Genomic DNA, 17540 nt, shown 5'->3' with positions numbered 1-17540 from the left:
CGCCTCTTGAATGTTAATACGCCAACGCGGATGCAATTATTCCGAAATTATCCTTTTATCCCTTTATCCTGTTACGGTTAAGTGGAAGCCAGAAATATGATCATTAAGCTACATTTTAATATTCTCAATATTTCCATATAATGACGAATAACTATTTGAAACATTTGAGGAGTATACAAAAGTACACCTGTTTGATTCCAAAGCTAATAAAAATAAAATGTTGGCCCGTTCGGTAAAATATTTGCTGGAAAAATATTTGTCGAAATTAATAAAATAAAATGACAATTCGATTGGCTGTTAAATTAAAAGTGCGCTACTTTCAAGATTTGTAAACCGTGAATGATTTTGATCGATATCGCTCTACTTCTACCTGCTTCTGTAACATCAGCAAACGTTTGAATCGCATTGCTTATGGATATATTTGCTCGTCGAGTTATCATTCTGCCCAAAAGGATATTTTTTCTTTCATTCCATCCACTAAAACACGAACGTACCGACATGAATCAGAATAATTCCCTGATTTTTAAATTTCTATTTGAATTGCTCTTTTTTTCAGGTACACAGTTTCACTGGAATGGAAATTCCAACGGGAATTTTCGAAAATATATAGACTCTGTCGATTTTATCACAAAGGGCTTGAAAGCTACCCCTTTTATCTGCCGTATGGATAGATTAAAAAGACACACCGAGGCTATTGATCAAGAATTTATTGCAAGGATATTGAAAAACCTGGCTTGCGTAATAGGGCGAATGGCCGCGGGGTTTACGGAGTGAAATTGCGGGGGTAAAAGTTATACAAAAGCCCTTCAGAAAGGTGGTGCATAAATGGCATTGCATTTATATCGCGGGAATCAAAATTACAAAGTACCGGCCAGTGTAATCACGGCCAGAGTCACGAAACGTGTCCCGTGGCTTACGTTTTACCAAAGGCGCGTCGCCTGCGATGAGGTCTCCAGAATTTTTAGCTGGGAATCGTTCAAAGAAACCTACGGAAAAGGCAAGCCAGAGAGAAAGAGAAAAAAAAAGAGAAATTAGTTATCAGAAAGATAATTACGCGTCATAATTGAAGTCGAATAACTTTTCTACCAGCCTTTTTTTCTGCCATTTATGAGTTTTTCGGTGATTTAAAACCAACTGTTGATTAGGGGATTTAACTAAACCATGAATTAAGCTGTCAGTGTTTTAATAGCTTATATCATATAGAGTATATGCTTTCTCGCTCAAATACCTATTTTTTCTAAATATGAATATGTTAATTTTCATACTGTTATTTGATTATGTCAATGATCGTACGGAACAGACAGAGGTGTTTCGCTTTTATAAATGAATATAAAGATACTTTATGTTGTTTGATACTTCTTATAAAATGCGTTTAATCAAAGGATCATTAGTAATTCGTTAAAAAATTCTGCACTTATTTGGAATCAATATTTTATGTGCTATATTTCTATGCTCTCTTGATAGTAAGCTTTTTCAAAGATCTATTTGCCATTTTGTTTCTAGCGTTTCGAAATATTTGCAGCTTTTTAGACACTTAATTTAGGATTTTGTTTCTTGAAATTATGTTTGCGAAAAAATTCGCGATAACCAAACCAAAGTCAAGAAAAGTCAGGAATTTTTATCACTACGAAGAGAATATTTAAGGATACGTTTCTTCGTAGCAATATGTAGAAACGTTTGCTTGATCGTCATTAGTTTGCCACCTTTTCCTCTAAATATTTTCCAAATTTCCAACTTTAAACTTAAGCCGTGACTCTTTTTTCAACACTCTGCCGCTTCTGTCTTACGAAATACTGTCGCGGTATTTCCAGAAAAATTCACCGCATTCTACCAAATTCCTGTCACACCGAAACGAACCGCATTCAAAATTCACAAATTCGGCCAATTCACCCGATCTTCTTTGACAGGACCTTTCCACCCGTTTTTTACGCTTTCATCTTTCGGTACGTGTACGAGCGTTGACGAGATCGTGCGAGGAAAAGAGCAGAACGTTAACGACGCCGCGTGCGAAAGCCGAAATCGCAAGCTGCGGCGAATTCTCGCTGGGTTTCGTTCGATAAACGCTGTTTGAGCGGCGAACTCCTTTCTGGCTTACGCCAGCGTGCACTGTAAAATATAAAAAGAAAATATATATATATATTTATAAAGGACGAAAGGTAGAAAAGGTGAAGTGCTTTCGAGCTCAGCGGTGGAATTATTTCGAAGAAATTACTTAGACGTGTTTTAAAACGGACGTTTGAGCGGTCACGCTTCTGCAAGAAAATGCGTTTCTCTGTGAGTCGCATCTTTATACAGACAGGGTGTTTCAAAAAGAATCATATTTGGAGAATTTCCATTTAATAGAAATATGCAGGAAAGCTTAGTAAACGCTAATCGTGATATTAAATCGATATTAATTAATATCACACGCAGTGAGAGAAAAAGATATTTGTATACTTAAATCGTAGAATATTTTCCATATTAGTATGTTTCAGGTCATTTTATAACTAATACAATCGTTCTCATATATCAGATCTAATGAAGAATTACCTGTCGACAATCGATCAGTGACGAATTTTTCCGTATATTTCATAATTCATTGCTTGCTTCTATTAAGCTTTCGATTCCAATCTTTTAAAATTCAGGTTACTAGACGAAAATTGTCAGTGTTTGAAACCGAACACTTTCGAAAAATCGCATTACTTACGGGATAACCGAATATAATAAATATGCAGATGAAAAGTTATGTAAATTAATATTTATATTAAAATTAATAGCGAAATTAATCAGCCACTTTGATTCATGTTCATTAAGGTCTTTGTACGTATTTTAACGAGTATTACGCGTTGCTAAAATTTGACCCGAATTTTATCCACCAGAGCGAAAGGCATGAAACGCGAGTAATGAAATAGAGACGAAGCTTCGCCGGCTGATTCATTGACTCGCACTACTAGCAAGATTAAATTCTCTATGTCTTGAAAAATAAGCCTCAAACGACATTTTTATATACGAACTCTTCTCATTATCTTGATTTCTAGCGTCATGCCTTTTAAATATCTCACACATTTTCTTTAACACACATTGTACAATATAAACTTTTCCCCTCGTGTTTCATCCCCGGTTTTATTTTCATCTCTTCTCTTTACTTTCGTGCGTCGTCTAGTTGTTTATTTAACGAGAATAATTACACGAAAAGGCGAAGTGTACCGTGAATATGGCATTTCCTTGTTGCAAGAGAGAGAGATATTTTTCTGAGCAAACTTCTTTCGTGGACAGTTGAAACGCTCTCCAGAGAAACGTATTTTTCGAACGATGTCTCGCGTCGAATATAATTCCTCGTCTTCGTGTGTTCTCCTTTCTGTTTGTCCGTTAAAGGAGCACGATTTAAGAGAATAATTTCCGGGAGTGAACAGCGAATTCGTTTATACGAATTCGGTTTTCTCGTAGAAACGGCCGTATTACGAGAAGAATATTTTCTTGAATAAACGATATGGCTGCGATATGGTAGATTGTCTTCACCAAATATGCTTGTTCCAATTTCATACATATGTATCGTATCAAATAAACGATAACTTTTTAATAAAAACACCGCGACCGTAAGCTACTCCAATAACGAAATACATATCGGGAATTTTAGCCTGAAACAGAGGAAAATTTACATTAATGAGGCGATCGACTGCAATCACTGCGAAACTTGATATTCAAATTCTCGCAAAAATATATAATTTCTAAATATTGTGAGTTATAGACTAAATCAAGTACATCGTTATTTTACAATATCGGTCAAAGGGAAAGAAGAAAAATAGTAAAAAGATCAGGAATGTTCGTCATAAGCGTAGATTTCAAATTCCGAAATTTCCGCTTTGCTAGTTTAATTCGCTAGATGGATAAATTCGTTGCAACAAATGCACCATATAAATCACACTTACACCCACTGCGTTTGAATCAAAGAATTCCAAGCTTGTACACTGTATGCACACGAGTAACAACCGCAAATAATATGTATGTAGCATGTTATCGTAAACCGCGGTCTAACGATTGTTCGTTCCATTTCAGAGGAGGTGTTCGGCTCGAACAAGGCTTTATGGTTCTCTCCAAGCGGCAGTAAACTGGCCTTCGGTTACTTCGACGACTCCCATACACCGATCATAACGATACCGTTTTACGGCTACCCAGGAAGCCTGACGTTCCAGTACACGTCCGCGATCTCGATCCATTATCCCAAGGTAAGCGTTCGCATGGAAAACTGCATGCAGATAAGAACCGGCTCGACTTCGTTTTCGGGGTACATTGAATTTATGATTTTCTTTATAGCGTACGATATTTGTCGAGTAGAGTCAAAAAATAGTAGTTTCATGGTGCTGCACAGTGCGAAATTTGAACGAGGATTCGAGGCAAAAATCAAAATTCGCTGGTCACGTTCGCACATACGTAGGCAACGTTCGCACGTTCAACAGTGCTGCATTTGAAAGAGGATTTGGCACAGAGATTAAGAGATGCATATAATGCGCGGTTTTCCTGACATTTAATGTCGGAGAATTCGACGTGACAGCCTATTTGTGTCCTATCTTTGTTAGTATTTTCTCTGCTCCCTGGCTCGGTTGAAATATCTTGAATATTTATTTCTTTGCATAACCATACACTGTGGCGTTTGAGTAAACAGTGCGGATTCCGGGAACCAGCTTCCTAACTTTTCTTAAGTGACACGCAGAGATTATTTATACTCTCTGCCGTTTCGTGCCGACATTTAGCAAGGAACAGAGTTTTCACGTAACTTTTAACATTTTCTTGGAATAAATACGACGAGAAATCGATTTTTCAACCGAGTCGCGATTGCGAATGGATTTGACTAAAAAATAAAGAGTATCCAGTTTGTAGTAGAAATCACTGCATAGCGATGCGATATAATATCCTGTTGACGCAGAGGAATCAAAATTACAGGATGGTTTGAACCTACACCTTACGTCTACAGAATCTTTTATTTATCTACTTATTTCGTATAACAGGAAAGGAATTTCTATCAGAGTTTCCGAGAGTTTCCCTTTAAACAGTCAATTACATTATGATGATAATAAAAATCCAAGGAAGAAGTGAAAAAAATGTGCATACTCATAGAGGTCGTAAAATGTATGAATTTGATACGTCTGACATAGCGAAGAAATTAAAAGTACACTTTGTCATGATATTATTTCTGTAATTATAATTCGAGCATGTTTATCCATAAACAACATATTCTTTGAATATGATGTTATTCAACATGACGGACACTAATATTAATAACAATAATATTGAACGTAATCCGATCTTAACGCAAAGTTACGTCATCAAAGAGTCAGAAATTTTGTGTGACCCGAAAGAAAATTTAACCAAAGGAAGAATCTTGTTGCGGCCTGTCTCGCATTCTGTTTGATGTTTCACGCTATCGCGGATACGAAAACTACGCTAGCTGGGTTGACGCTTGAAGACGCGTAGCTTTTGTGCTTTCTAGAGACTACATCGAATTTTAGAAAATAATTTGACGCGTGCACAAAGCGAAAAGCGAGCGTGCAACGAATATGCGTACGTGTCTTCGGTCAGCTTTCGCTCCTTTTCCGGTTATTTCAAGCAGAAAGCTTTATAGAAGTTAAGAGAGGATGAAATGTGGAAGGAATTCAAGGTACTGACGTTTTAAATAGAATCGCGATAAAGTTGAAATTTGGTGAATGGATTAGAAATGGTTGGATTAGAATTTTCCATACTATGTGAATTTAAACGTAACGTTGAAGCAAAATTTAACTGTTTTATTATAGTCCAACCTCCATGAAATAAAATTTTTGTTCTGTGCTTCAGATCATCTTTTTGTCACAGCGTAAACGTTATTTCTTTCTGAAAGAAATATGGAATATGAAATTGCTAGAAATTTGAACGTTATTTCTTTTGGAAATCTAGGCACGGATATAAAGTATTCAGCTTGTTATTCCAGATATATTATGGTCATTATTTTACAGTTTCTGACAGTACCGTTAATATTCAGTCGGTTTAAACAGCGTCTACTAGCTTTTTTCAGAAAAATGCTGGAAGTAATATATGAATTGAATTAATTTCTTTTCAATTTAGTCTCCAAATTAAAAAGAACGGTTTATCATATTGGGAAACGTCGCATCAAGCGATCCAGACATATCTATGCTAAAAAAAAAAAAAGAAATAAAGGTGCAGCTACTCACGAAACGCGCTGAATTTTATATTTCAGCGTTTATGGACACCAACAGCAGTCGAAGGATTAAAAATCATTAAAGATATCTGTTCGCTCTAGAGTATTTCTATTTGTCCTGATATTCTCTTTCTTGGAAATTTTTTTCACGTTCAGACCTACCTGAATCTAGCTCGTACTACAAATCGAACAATTTTCGATGATGTTGCCCTTGGCTTTTTTTTTTACCAAAACTCCGCGCACATATTAAAAGACCAAATGACACAGAAGCATATCTGGGTACTGGCGTTTCTCGAAACAGCAACAAAAAAGGAGATTGATATCGTCCGTGCGAGTTACGCATACCCACCGCGAGATTACATCGGAAAAACTTTGAATCCGCTGGATATTTCGTCCACGTGCATGTTCCTCCGTGGGTTAAAATAAGGGTCCAAGCAACCGAAACAAAACACCAGGGAATTAATATCATCCGCTCGTGTTGCCAGTTTCCCCGGCTATTTTACCGGTTGAAGGAAAACAAAGAGAGAAAAAGGGAGAGAGAGAGAGAGACAGAGAGAAAGAGAGCGAGGAAGGTCGCTCTAATTTTTGTCTTTTCTGCGAAACTCCGCGAGCTAACTGAAAGCTGCGTGTCTATTTAATGCTTCGAGTTGAAACGTTCTTTTTTTCTCTCCCTTTCTCTGGTCGCTGGTTTTTTCGTTTCGTTAACAAACTACCAGAGGACCACCGGTTTCTCGTGGACGCGTCGTTTAAATGACAACCAGGTCCAGTAAGTTAGGTACAACTCGTTCATAAGTATTAGAACACCTGCTGACTTTGTACAGGCATTGTAGTCGATTCACATTGTTAGGGAAATTAATTAATAATAAATTAGAGGAGGACAATTAGCTCGGCTAGGATTTCGTGCAACGTGACGATACTTTAAGTTAACTTTGTTACAGACAGGCTGCCCGAACGAGACGAAAGAGACCATCTAAATAACCTTGCTTCTCGTGAAATGAAAAGCTTTTATGATACAGTTTGAATGGCCTGAAAAAAGGAATACCATGAAGCGCAAATTTTCTCGCAGAATCATTCTTTTTTCATTTTTTCAAGCTTGTTAGTATTTGCTATCCGACGAGTGTGCGTTCTATTGTATCTGATAACTCGTGATCTTATATATAAATGGCGACATATTTATTACGATATTGAACCTCCAAACGAGGTTCGACAATTTTCTATCGATTCGTCAAATTTACAGTGTCCTCCATCGAACGTCCCATTTTGAATGTCCCAATTACAAAAAGGGTTAGAGTCCCGAACAAAAATTACACAGCAATAAAATTACATACAGCCTACCGTTAACTCCAGTGGCTTTTCATTGCAACTTCTAACGAGTCCGGTTTTCTAGGCAACTTCAACTTACGCAATTTAATTCGCGCAATCGTAGCGTGGTTAACAACACTGTTCCGTTAAAGCTCACCGACCTGTGTAACCATGTTGCATACAACGCCTTCGAGGTGTTACTCTTTCCCTAAGGATTTTCCATCAGGCTGATTCATTTGTCTTTTCGGTTTATAAAAAGCTTCTTTAACTTTCTTTGGTCTTCCACGAGGTAGTTAAAGATTGTTATTAAGTTACACAGAGAAAGAGAGAGAGAAAGAGAGAGGTGGTTGGTTTGAAAATTGCTTCGTTGCCGAGGGTAACCACGTGTTGGCAGCCACTTAATCTCCGTGACGGATGAGTATGAAATATGTACGTGGCCAAGCATACTTGCGAAATGTGGCCGTCAGTCGCCACCGTTTACTATGTATCAATTACCCCTGGAAACTCCATAAGCCAAGTACTCCCTGGAAAAACTTGGCGAATGGTTTTCATTTTCGAGTAAAAAGCGTCTACGAAAAAGTATCGACACACAGTCTTCTAAGGAATTCATTTTCCAACGAAATTTTTTTATCGGGTTCTATACAGCTCGTATTCGTAGCATGAAATTTTTGTAGTCGTATAAGAGTACTATGACTGTTGATAAGAAATTTAACACACCTGAACTCGATTAATTAGTAAGTAGATGTTTCAGTAATGTACGTACTTTAACGTAAGCAACGCAATGTTGTGTAACGTCGATTTGTTGAATTTCGAGAGATTTCCTCTACTTTGCTTCAAACTGAACATACTTCCTTGAGTTGCTTGGGGATTCTGACTCTGTTACGTGATTCGTTTAATTTTGTGTAATTTAGTATCGCTTGGTGTACTGTGAGCGGTAGGTCGCAGGGTTCGCAACACGGAGCAGCTTCTCGTTGTAATAGAAATTTGTGCGTTAGTCTTCTGTGTCCAATTAGCAGTCTGAGTAGCTTCACTTGATCTCTTCTATTGTACTCTACTTTTATTAGTAAGCGTAACTGCTTGAAATTTTCTGGAATTTTGCATCGTTGCCTTCGATTTTTTTTTTTGTGTGTAATTATTAAATTCGATGATCCTTCTTCAACTTTATGTAGAATTTTTAATTCTTCGGGAAATATATATATTCATTAGTTCATTAAAAACAGTCCCATTTTTTGCTTAGCTTTTTATGAATAGTGGGATATGTTTTAATACACCTCGAAAAGTTGAAGTTACTCGTAGTCAGACAGTTTAATTTTTAGAATTTTGTTTATTCGCTTGACAATGCTATGCACCAAAGGTAAATGCATAAATAAGCGAAAACAAAAATTTATACAAATCAAAACGCATTAGTAAGTTATCAACACTGCTGTGATTAAGGTTGGCGAATTGTGTGGTGCAGTGAATTGTTCTCTTCCATAACTGTACACGTTGTTTCTTTTCTTAAAATTTATTACGAGTGAACAAAATATTTTATAATAAAAAAAAGTATTACTTGATGTTTAACACTAATGTCGAAGCTGTATAAATGGTGGGATCGTATCATATGTATCTCATCTTATTCTGTGCAACTTGAGCTCTTATTTTCTTTAAAATCGCCAGCCTCAAATGTTTCTCAGAAGCTTGCTACAAAAATCAAAGGCGCGAAAGAAAATTTCCTTGCTTCCAAAGAAATAGTTTGGAACATTCTTCTATGCAGTCCAATTTCTCGGAACTTTATCAAACTTAGACTATAAAAGTAGTGACAGAAAGATATGAATGGAAATGCAACTATTCCACACACGTATCCTGATAAAAAAAAAAAAAGATCCATTTAGCGAAGATTGAGAAAAATTGTTCCTCCCTTCTGCCAGACCGTTTCTGGCATCGCACAGAAGGAATCGAAGATTTCGAAGAGATCCGCAAGTCGAATACATGAGAATCTCCGCGCGATTTTCGCAGCGTAAATTTTACCTTGAAGTCTGAAGAATTCTCAGAGATCTTCGAAATTCTGCTACAGCAGAGGCTCGGTCGGAGTTGACGGTGAAAGAGATGAAAGGGAACCAGCATACGGTCGAAGAGGGCAGAAGCTAGCGCCTGTGTAATTTTTAATGGGTTTTTAGAAAGCAGGATTGATGCCGGTGATGGACAACAGCAAATATTGCCCGGTGAGGAAGCTGCTGCAAGTTTACCTGAACGATGAATAACGTCGTCCCTCTTTAATGGGGTTGCTTCCTTGCGCCTAGTACTCGTGGATCCTTTGCAATTCAGACAAGGGACGGATCGTGTATTTAAGCTTTGTTTGGCAAGAGACAAACTACGCTATCAACTTTTCATTCGATACGATCCGAGAAGCGATCGTTTGCAAGCTAAGTTTGAAGTTCAGCCATGTAAATAAAGAGAATTAAAATGCAATTAAGTGAACGTCAGCAACTTTATTGGTATATGCGAAGATAATACGCGACAGTCGTGATAAATCTTTTGACATAGTTGAGAAGAAGGGAACGATTAGTTAGATGCAAAGAGTGTAAGAGTACACCGATTAAATGTTAATGTACACCGAGGACGCACATCTTTCGTTTTATATTATTCCATCGAATTTTCTATGATCCATTTTGTTCTATTTCTATTCCTATGGTCATACGTAATTCAATAAATTAATATGAAAGAAAAGACGTTATGCGTTTATTATTTCCTTGTAAAACAAAAGAAACCTCTGGGACAACCTAAAATTTGGACACTCACCGTGGAAAATTTTCATGTTCGTATTATACAAAACGTTTTGATAATCCAAGGAGCGAAACAAGTCTCCGTAATTCAGAAATAATTACCTCGATTTTCAAAGAGGTAAACTTATACAAATTTTTATCGACGGAATTTCGCTCCTCTCGGAGGATAAACCGAGTTTAAATGACCTGAACAATGTTCCACGGATTCGATCAATACCGGAGGATGAAACGACGAAATTCTGACGTGAAGAGGTAACAGGCGTTCCGGCATGCATACTAACAAACCCAGAAATCCAGTGGTAAGAAAAACTGTAACAAAACCAAATAACAGAGCCGGGAAGGAGAAAAAGCAACTACGCAAGTAAAACGGGGAAAAAGCTCTTGACGGGGGAAAAAATGGGGACGGCGAGGATTCCCGGTGGTCGTTCGACCAACATCTTCGGTGCGTTCTCTTTTTTTCCAAGTACGTGTCCGCGAAAACTCATTTTCCGCCGGACAAAGTGGCCTACTTTGATACTCGTCACGAATCTCAAGTCCGTGGGAGCAAAGAGTCCATTTAAAGATTACAAAGATTGCACAATGAAGAGAAGATTGAGAAGAAGAAAGAAAGCAAACGGATAAAGAATAGTTAAAGGACCAATCTGACGGACAAGGAGAGAAAGCAGAAGAGAGGATTCGAGGCCTCGATACCGGAGAAGATTTAAATTTCCATTTCCTAGACCGATACACCTTCCTCGAGGCGACGTCTCTTACCGCGCCGGCACGCTTTCTTCGTGTTCTGAAATGATTTTTTCTCCGGCGATTTACTCGTCCATGGCTTCGTCGATTTTAACCAGACGGAAGAACGCTCGATTTCGCGAAACGAGACGCGTTTCGTTCCTGCCTGCCAGCTGCATTTTTCTTTGTTTCGATGAATGTTGCAACAAGGACGCTTTATTCTCGAGTATCATGGAAAGGCTAGTACCTTGTTTGCTCGTGAGTATTCTTGCCTTCGAGCCTTCTACAAAAGCGAAATGAAAGCGGTTGGAATGTTAAGACGCGGTAAAGTAAATATCAAATTGTAGTTCCACGTTTATTCGAAGCGTTGCCACGTGCATGGGAAATAAAATTTATGAAATTTCGCTTCGCTTCTTTTTTAAATACGCCGTATGTTCTCTCCACTTTTTTCCGTAGTGTAGGTTCCGTGAAAATAGAGGAAAATATGTTGTATAAATAGAGAGGCGTAAATGTTTTAGTGAAAGTTGTAACAGAAATTGTAAGAAAAATATGGAATGATAATAGTGGACTAGGTTTTTGTTTAAGCAAGTTGATATCTATAAATTATATCGACAATGAAAGTAAAAAATAATGGGATGGTTTTTTGTTTGATTAAGGTACAGATAAATCGATATTTGCGCCAGCTTTATTTGTGAATACGCTGTTGCAAGTTGATTTATATGAAATGTATGGAATTTATTATATTACGAATTCGTTTGCCGATTTTCTTTAATCCGATTTTAGCAAAAGTGTTGATCCTGATGCTAAAAGTCGTTCTTCGGTGTCAATCAAAACTTATCCTGCCTGATAAATTCAATATGAAAAAGTGGAGTATCGAACAATAGATTATATCGATGAATTTTAAAATGCGAGAATGCGGCATAATAATCGCTGGAAGCGTCAGTAATTCCACAGTTCTACACGGCTATATATTTCGAACAATGCTCACCGATTTCCCCATAATAAATTTCAGGCGCATTGACTCGTTTCCTACCCAATTGCCCCTCTGATTTTTTGCTTTCAGCCACCCCTTTTTTCTACGTTCCATCTACCTTTTTCGTTCCTCGTTCTCAAACGCCGCCCAATCTAAAGTATCCTCTCCTTTCTGTTTTTTCCGCTCGGGAGTCTCGAACATATTTCTTCCCTCTTTTATTTCGGCCGTCGTTCCCTATGCATTTTTCAACCCTTCGGTGCCATAGTCTTGTTGATTTGCGGTAAACCACGGTATGGCCCGTTTTCTAGAAAAATATCGTTCACCTGGCCATTTATAAACCAAATTCTTTGCTTTTCTCTTCCCCTTTCACCTTCTATTTATTTTTCTTTTTTCTTCTTGGTCATTCGTTCCCTATTCGTTCTCATCGCGCAATGGGAAAATGGGACGTTCATATTGTTAGTTAACTCGTTAAATGAAGTGGGTTATTGTTTCATTAAGCTACAAAAAATGCGTTAGAATAAATAAGCACGTGACAGAAAAGTGTGACTTGTCAGCGAATCTTACGCAAACTCATTTTTAGTTTTTTTTTTATTTAATCAAGAAAATCTGATCAAAGATGGAATTCAAGTAAAAATTTGCCTCGTCAAGTATTGTACTTTGAATAAATTCAACCTTTGTTCTCTTTGTTGGACGATTATTCTCTTGGTTGTTTTCCACCATCCGAATTGGTGGAAAATTGTTACTTCGATGTTATCATCGATTTTTTATCGCGTTTTACAAAGTCACTCGCAGAATATGAAACACGATTTCATTTCAATCGGTCGTGCATAAACATGCAGCATTTTGGAAATTTTATGCCCGGGTGCGCAGCGAAATTTTAATAAATGCGTTATTTAATTTCGTTGTTTGCCATCGTTTCGGAACCATTTGAAAATATTTCGTGAATTTTTAATTGCGTCCTGAACAGAACGACCTCGCAAGACTCTCACACGTCACAACATTGTCCGAAAAAATTTTATGAAATCACAGATCGAACAATGAACGCCTCATTGAAATATTTTCGTTGAAATATTTCCCTTTCAGAGATATTTCTAACAAGCATATCTGTTCGTCTACTGAGGTCTTAATTAATCGTAGTTTTAATTTAGTTTCGTATAGATTAATTTCTACGTCGAATTTTATTAACTCTGAAATCTTAAATCTACTAGAGCATAATTTAAGTGACGAAAAAATTCGCTGCAACGATAAAAATAATTTGCCAGTGGCTCGTAAACAATTTGTTGATTAAATTCAGATTTTAGCAGCTTAAATATCACCATAGGAGCCAACTGTAGAAGCTCCACTATTAAGAGATCACGGACAGCGCATAAAAGTTTTATTTCACTTGCGCTCAAAAGATTAGAGCACGTTAGTATTTCGAAAGAAATAATGACTTGCATATATAAATAAATATTTTACTAATGATATTGCTATTTTATAACGTTGGCACTGTAATTAATTATACTTATAAACGACACTCGTAACGATAATATTCTTATTTCTCCTAAAGATACACGAAATATTCGTATCATCTAAAATTCAAAGGCTGCTCCAAACATTTCACCGGAAGCGTATGTCGTCCCCTACTAAAAAATAATTCTCTTTTTTTTATTTCTCGGCCACTTGTGTACATACATCATTTGCCACGGCGACTGCTCGATTACCCAAGGAAAAAGTGGCGGCAATCGATCAAACGCTTCTCCAGGCTATAACTACCCCTCGAATTTTAATCCCGCTTGAATTTTCACGGAAGCTAATTACAGACGGAATAATTCAATTTTGATATGACATTCTGATTAAATTCTCGTTTTCGTGCGTCGAATAGGAAAACGCCGGGATTTATGTCATTCGTTCTTTAATATCCGCGCAGCAGAACGTACACTCTTTTCTGTTTCATCCTACGTTCGTTTTCTAACAGCAATAAAATCGTATTGCACGGAAGCCTCGCGACATTTCCGAACGAAGAGAACGATAGAAGCGTTTAGAAATTCGCTAGTACATGTTCGTTGAATAAGATTGTAGACGACGTTGCTTGATATATAATCTACGATTTTTGCGCGAGGCTTCAATATTCGGATGGCTGGCATAGTTGTCGCGTTTTAATCGCGATGGAAGTTTTATCAGTTCGATGGCGAATGCGTCTTTTACGTTCGACGCGACGGAATTCCAATAATCCGGACGATAAGCGCACGGCGACGCAATGGACGCGTCTTAATTTTATTAAAATCATACACATGCTTTCACGAAATTTGAAGAGAATCGAGCTGCCAAGTTTACCGAAATTCTTCTCCAATGAAAATACCAAAAAACGCAACGTCCATTCGCGTTTCAGCGACGTTTCCGCTAATCGACTTCAAAGTTCGAAAGTAAAGGACAATTGTCGCGTTGCTCGGAATTTCTATAATTTGAAAGGAATAGTTTGTCTGTAACTTATCTTTAAAATTTACTTCCGACTTTTACTGTTTATTGTTTGTAAAATACTAGATTTTATAAAATTGTATAATTTCTATAGAAAGATAAGAACGAGCAACTTACGATTGTCGAACGTTGTTATTTGATAGAAGAAAATGAGGATTGACTGCAGGTTGACCAGTAATTTTATTGTTTCAGAGTGGCACGACCAATCCCACGGTGAAGCTGTTTTACGTCGACTTAGAAAAGGTGGTCCAAGGTAACGTGAGCTTAACTGAAATCGAACATCCGGACGAGTTAGCCTCCGAGGAACGGATTCTATCTGCCGTTGCTTTTCCTACGGACAATCTCGTGTACGCGACCTGGATGAACAGGGTGCAGAACGAGGCGTACTTCCGTTTCTGTTCCGTACACGATTCACTGCCAAATTGCACCACCGTACGTATACGATATTATACAGATATTTCATAATAATTGAGATTATTTATCATATATAAAAATTATTTTTATTGCTTTTATTTCCCAATTATTTTATTATGAATCTACTACTATACTTCGCATTGGATATACTCCGTGGTGTGCGACACTTAAACAAGTCAAATGTATTGGAGTCCTAACTTGACTTCTACGAAGGGATAGTTGACACTCAAATTTCAACGAGTTTTTCTTCAGTGGTGTGCAAAATCGTTCGACCAAATGAATGTTTATATTCGAAAAACGGTATCTGAAAGAATTTTAAATAATAACGCGTAAAAGTAGTATGATAAGTAAAAGGAAATATAATGCACAAGCGCTATTACATAGTTATATAATATGGTTTAAAATTCTTTTAAATACCACTTTTGCAATATTTGAAAACTTTCGCACGCCACTGTAATTCAATTAATTTCTTTTTTTTCGCAAGAAGACACAATTCCGATAAGACTGTCAGGTTTGCCGATTTTTTGCTAGTCCAAGCTGACGACGCCAACAAGATGAATAAGAATTGGCGATCCGTCGCGTGGTTTTCCTTTAAAATTTCACGACGGTTTTATCGTCCGTAAAAGACCAACTTTCTCGGTTTAATTAGATTGGCGCTGCTGTTGGAAGTATCGCGATTCGTTTAATTCACGAAGCTTCGGGGGTGAGGAAGCTCAACTTGGTCAAGAGGGTGTTATTTCGTTTATTGTTTCACGAGCAAGTTTAGCGACAATGAGTTCGACTGAAGGTTACCTGTAACGTTTTTATCCTCCTGGTAATTTCTATTATTAGTAATCTTTATTAGCAATCTCAATTACAAGCAATTATTATTTTTCGTTGTTTTCTTAGTTTTATCGCCAGGTAATCATTACTTTCGATCGGTTCAGACGAATTTCATGCCAATAATTTCTCACTCGGATTTAAAATAAAAAAAATTTCGTTTTCTTAGAAAATCCTCTTCGTACAAATCTTCCAATCCATTTCCTGTAACTCGTTTGCTACCAACGACGCACCGTATGCGTCGCCAGACTATATTTTGCAGCCGAGAAAAGAAGATGGCATAGAATAAATATCGCAGAAAATATCGTGCAAATATTGCGCGAAATGAAATAGAAAAGTTTCGGGACGAAGCAAAAGATTTGGCCTACAGTCGTCATCGTGAGAATTTCGAAATCCTTCGGATACCTAAAGAATATCTTCCACGATTCGTAGAAATCGTGTCGTGGGATGGGTTAAACCGCTTTCGCCTTTCGATTTCTCTCCCACAAGTCACCGTGAATGTCTAAAATCGCAAAATAATCCTCTGGATTCGCTCATCAATGGTAGAGTACCTCGACGATGCATGGAAAGAGGATACTGTGGAATTGAACGATGCGCAATTTTTCGCGACCGTTTTCACGGGAAGAGGAGGAATGGATGGGAAACGGGATGAAATATTCATCTTTCAGGCGCTGAAGCACTCGGAGAGGCATGGATGGGTCGAGCAGTTCGAACCACCGATGTTCACCGATGATGGCGATTCGTTCCTTACGATTCTGCCACAGAAGCAACACGATGCAAGTTACTGGAGGCATGCAGTCGCAATTACCAACGTTTCCTCTGGCAAGACGAGGAGCTTCGCTCTAACTTCCGGCCGGTTCGTCGTCACGGAGATAGTTTCCTGGGACCAGAAGAACTCTTACCTGTAAGTACAGGACTCCTTAGAACAGTTTGATCATTAACTTATTTGAAACTGGACTCTTGTGGTCAGACTTAACCGTAGAATATCACAGTGACTTTTAGTATCTTGTACCTTATTTATTTTTATTTCAACCATTTCTGATTGCAACGAACGATGACCTTCTCTTACTTGTATTTTACAGTATTGGATATCCAGTAATTTCGTAGAAATGTTGAAAATTTGCTAAATTGGGTCATACTGGAGGTTCGTAGCTCTAGGCTGTTAATTTTCAAAGTGCACACAGTAAGCGCAAATAGTGGCGTGGTTCGTATTCCAAAAGCGATATTTTTGAAATTTTTTTCATGACGCCTTTCAAATACAAAGCGAAAAAGCCTGGTTGAAAATTGCACGCGTCCCTTAACTTGAAGGATATTGGATTTATTTGAACAATTTCTGAAACGTTCGATAATTAATAGATTTCTCAACGCATCACGAGAGCGTAAATTTGTATAGAGAATACTGGAATCTGTGAGAGAATCTGCAGAAGGAAGTTTTCCATATTTCATCTGGGAAAAAGTAAAAATCGGAAATAGGAAATCTAAGGAACACTGGGAACGAGGAATGGAAAAACGTGTACCTGGTTGATGTAATTTTTGTGCAATTGTGTTTGCCGTGCTTTACCTGTTTCACGTTTCGCCTTTCAACGTGCCAAATAAAATGAAACGACCCGTTTGGTGTTCCAAACGAAAGTTATATGAGTTACCGTGAGTATAATTATATGCACAATACGTTGCGTTCGTATTTGTATGCGCGTAAATTCAGATGCACCAAGAGTCGTAGAAACTTTTAGGACGTTGCAAAATGCAACACGAAGAGATGAAGATTATTTAATCGCAGTTTGACGAACTTGTTTCGAATGGTTGTTACGTACTACGATTATTAGCATATTTGGAATTGAACTCTTGTGGTGAGATTTAACATTTTGAGCAGGAGAGATAGTTTAGTTCATACATGCTGCGTGGGCAACCTGAAATCCTCGAAATAAAC

At 37.6% G+C, this 17540-nt stretch overlaps 1 protein-coding gene across 7 annotated transcripts in view; it reads left to right on the top strand.

The window, feature by feature from the left end:
* The window catches only part of LOC126873902 (venom dipeptidyl peptidase 4-like), a 303798-nt gene that overhangs the window by 215526 nt on the left and 70732 nt on the right, over positions 1 to 17540 (top strand). For all 7 annotated transcript variants that reach the window (XM_050635247.1, XM_050635250.1, XM_050635249.1 and 4 more), the window contains 3 exons: positions 4036 to 4205; positions 14573 to 14812; positions 16282 to 16517. In XM_050635247.1, the coding sequence (XP_050491204.1) occupies positions 4036 to 4205; positions 14573 to 14812; positions 16282 to 16517 (646 nt within the window). The remainder of the gene's footprint in view (positions 1 to 4035; positions 4206 to 14572; positions 14813 to 16281; positions 16518 to 17540) is intronic.

The sequence above is a fragment of the Bombus huntii genome, chromosome 15 (genome assembly GCF_024542735.1).
Source record: "Bombus huntii isolate Logan2020A chromosome 15, iyBomHunt1.1, whole genome shotgun sequence".
In the NCBI taxonomy this organism is placed as follows: domain Eukaryota; kingdom Metazoa; phylum Arthropoda; class Insecta; order Hymenoptera; family Apidae; genus Bombus; species Bombus huntii.
Note: the sequence above shows the minus strand (reverse complement) of the source record. Positions and strands in the feature narration are given on the sequence as shown.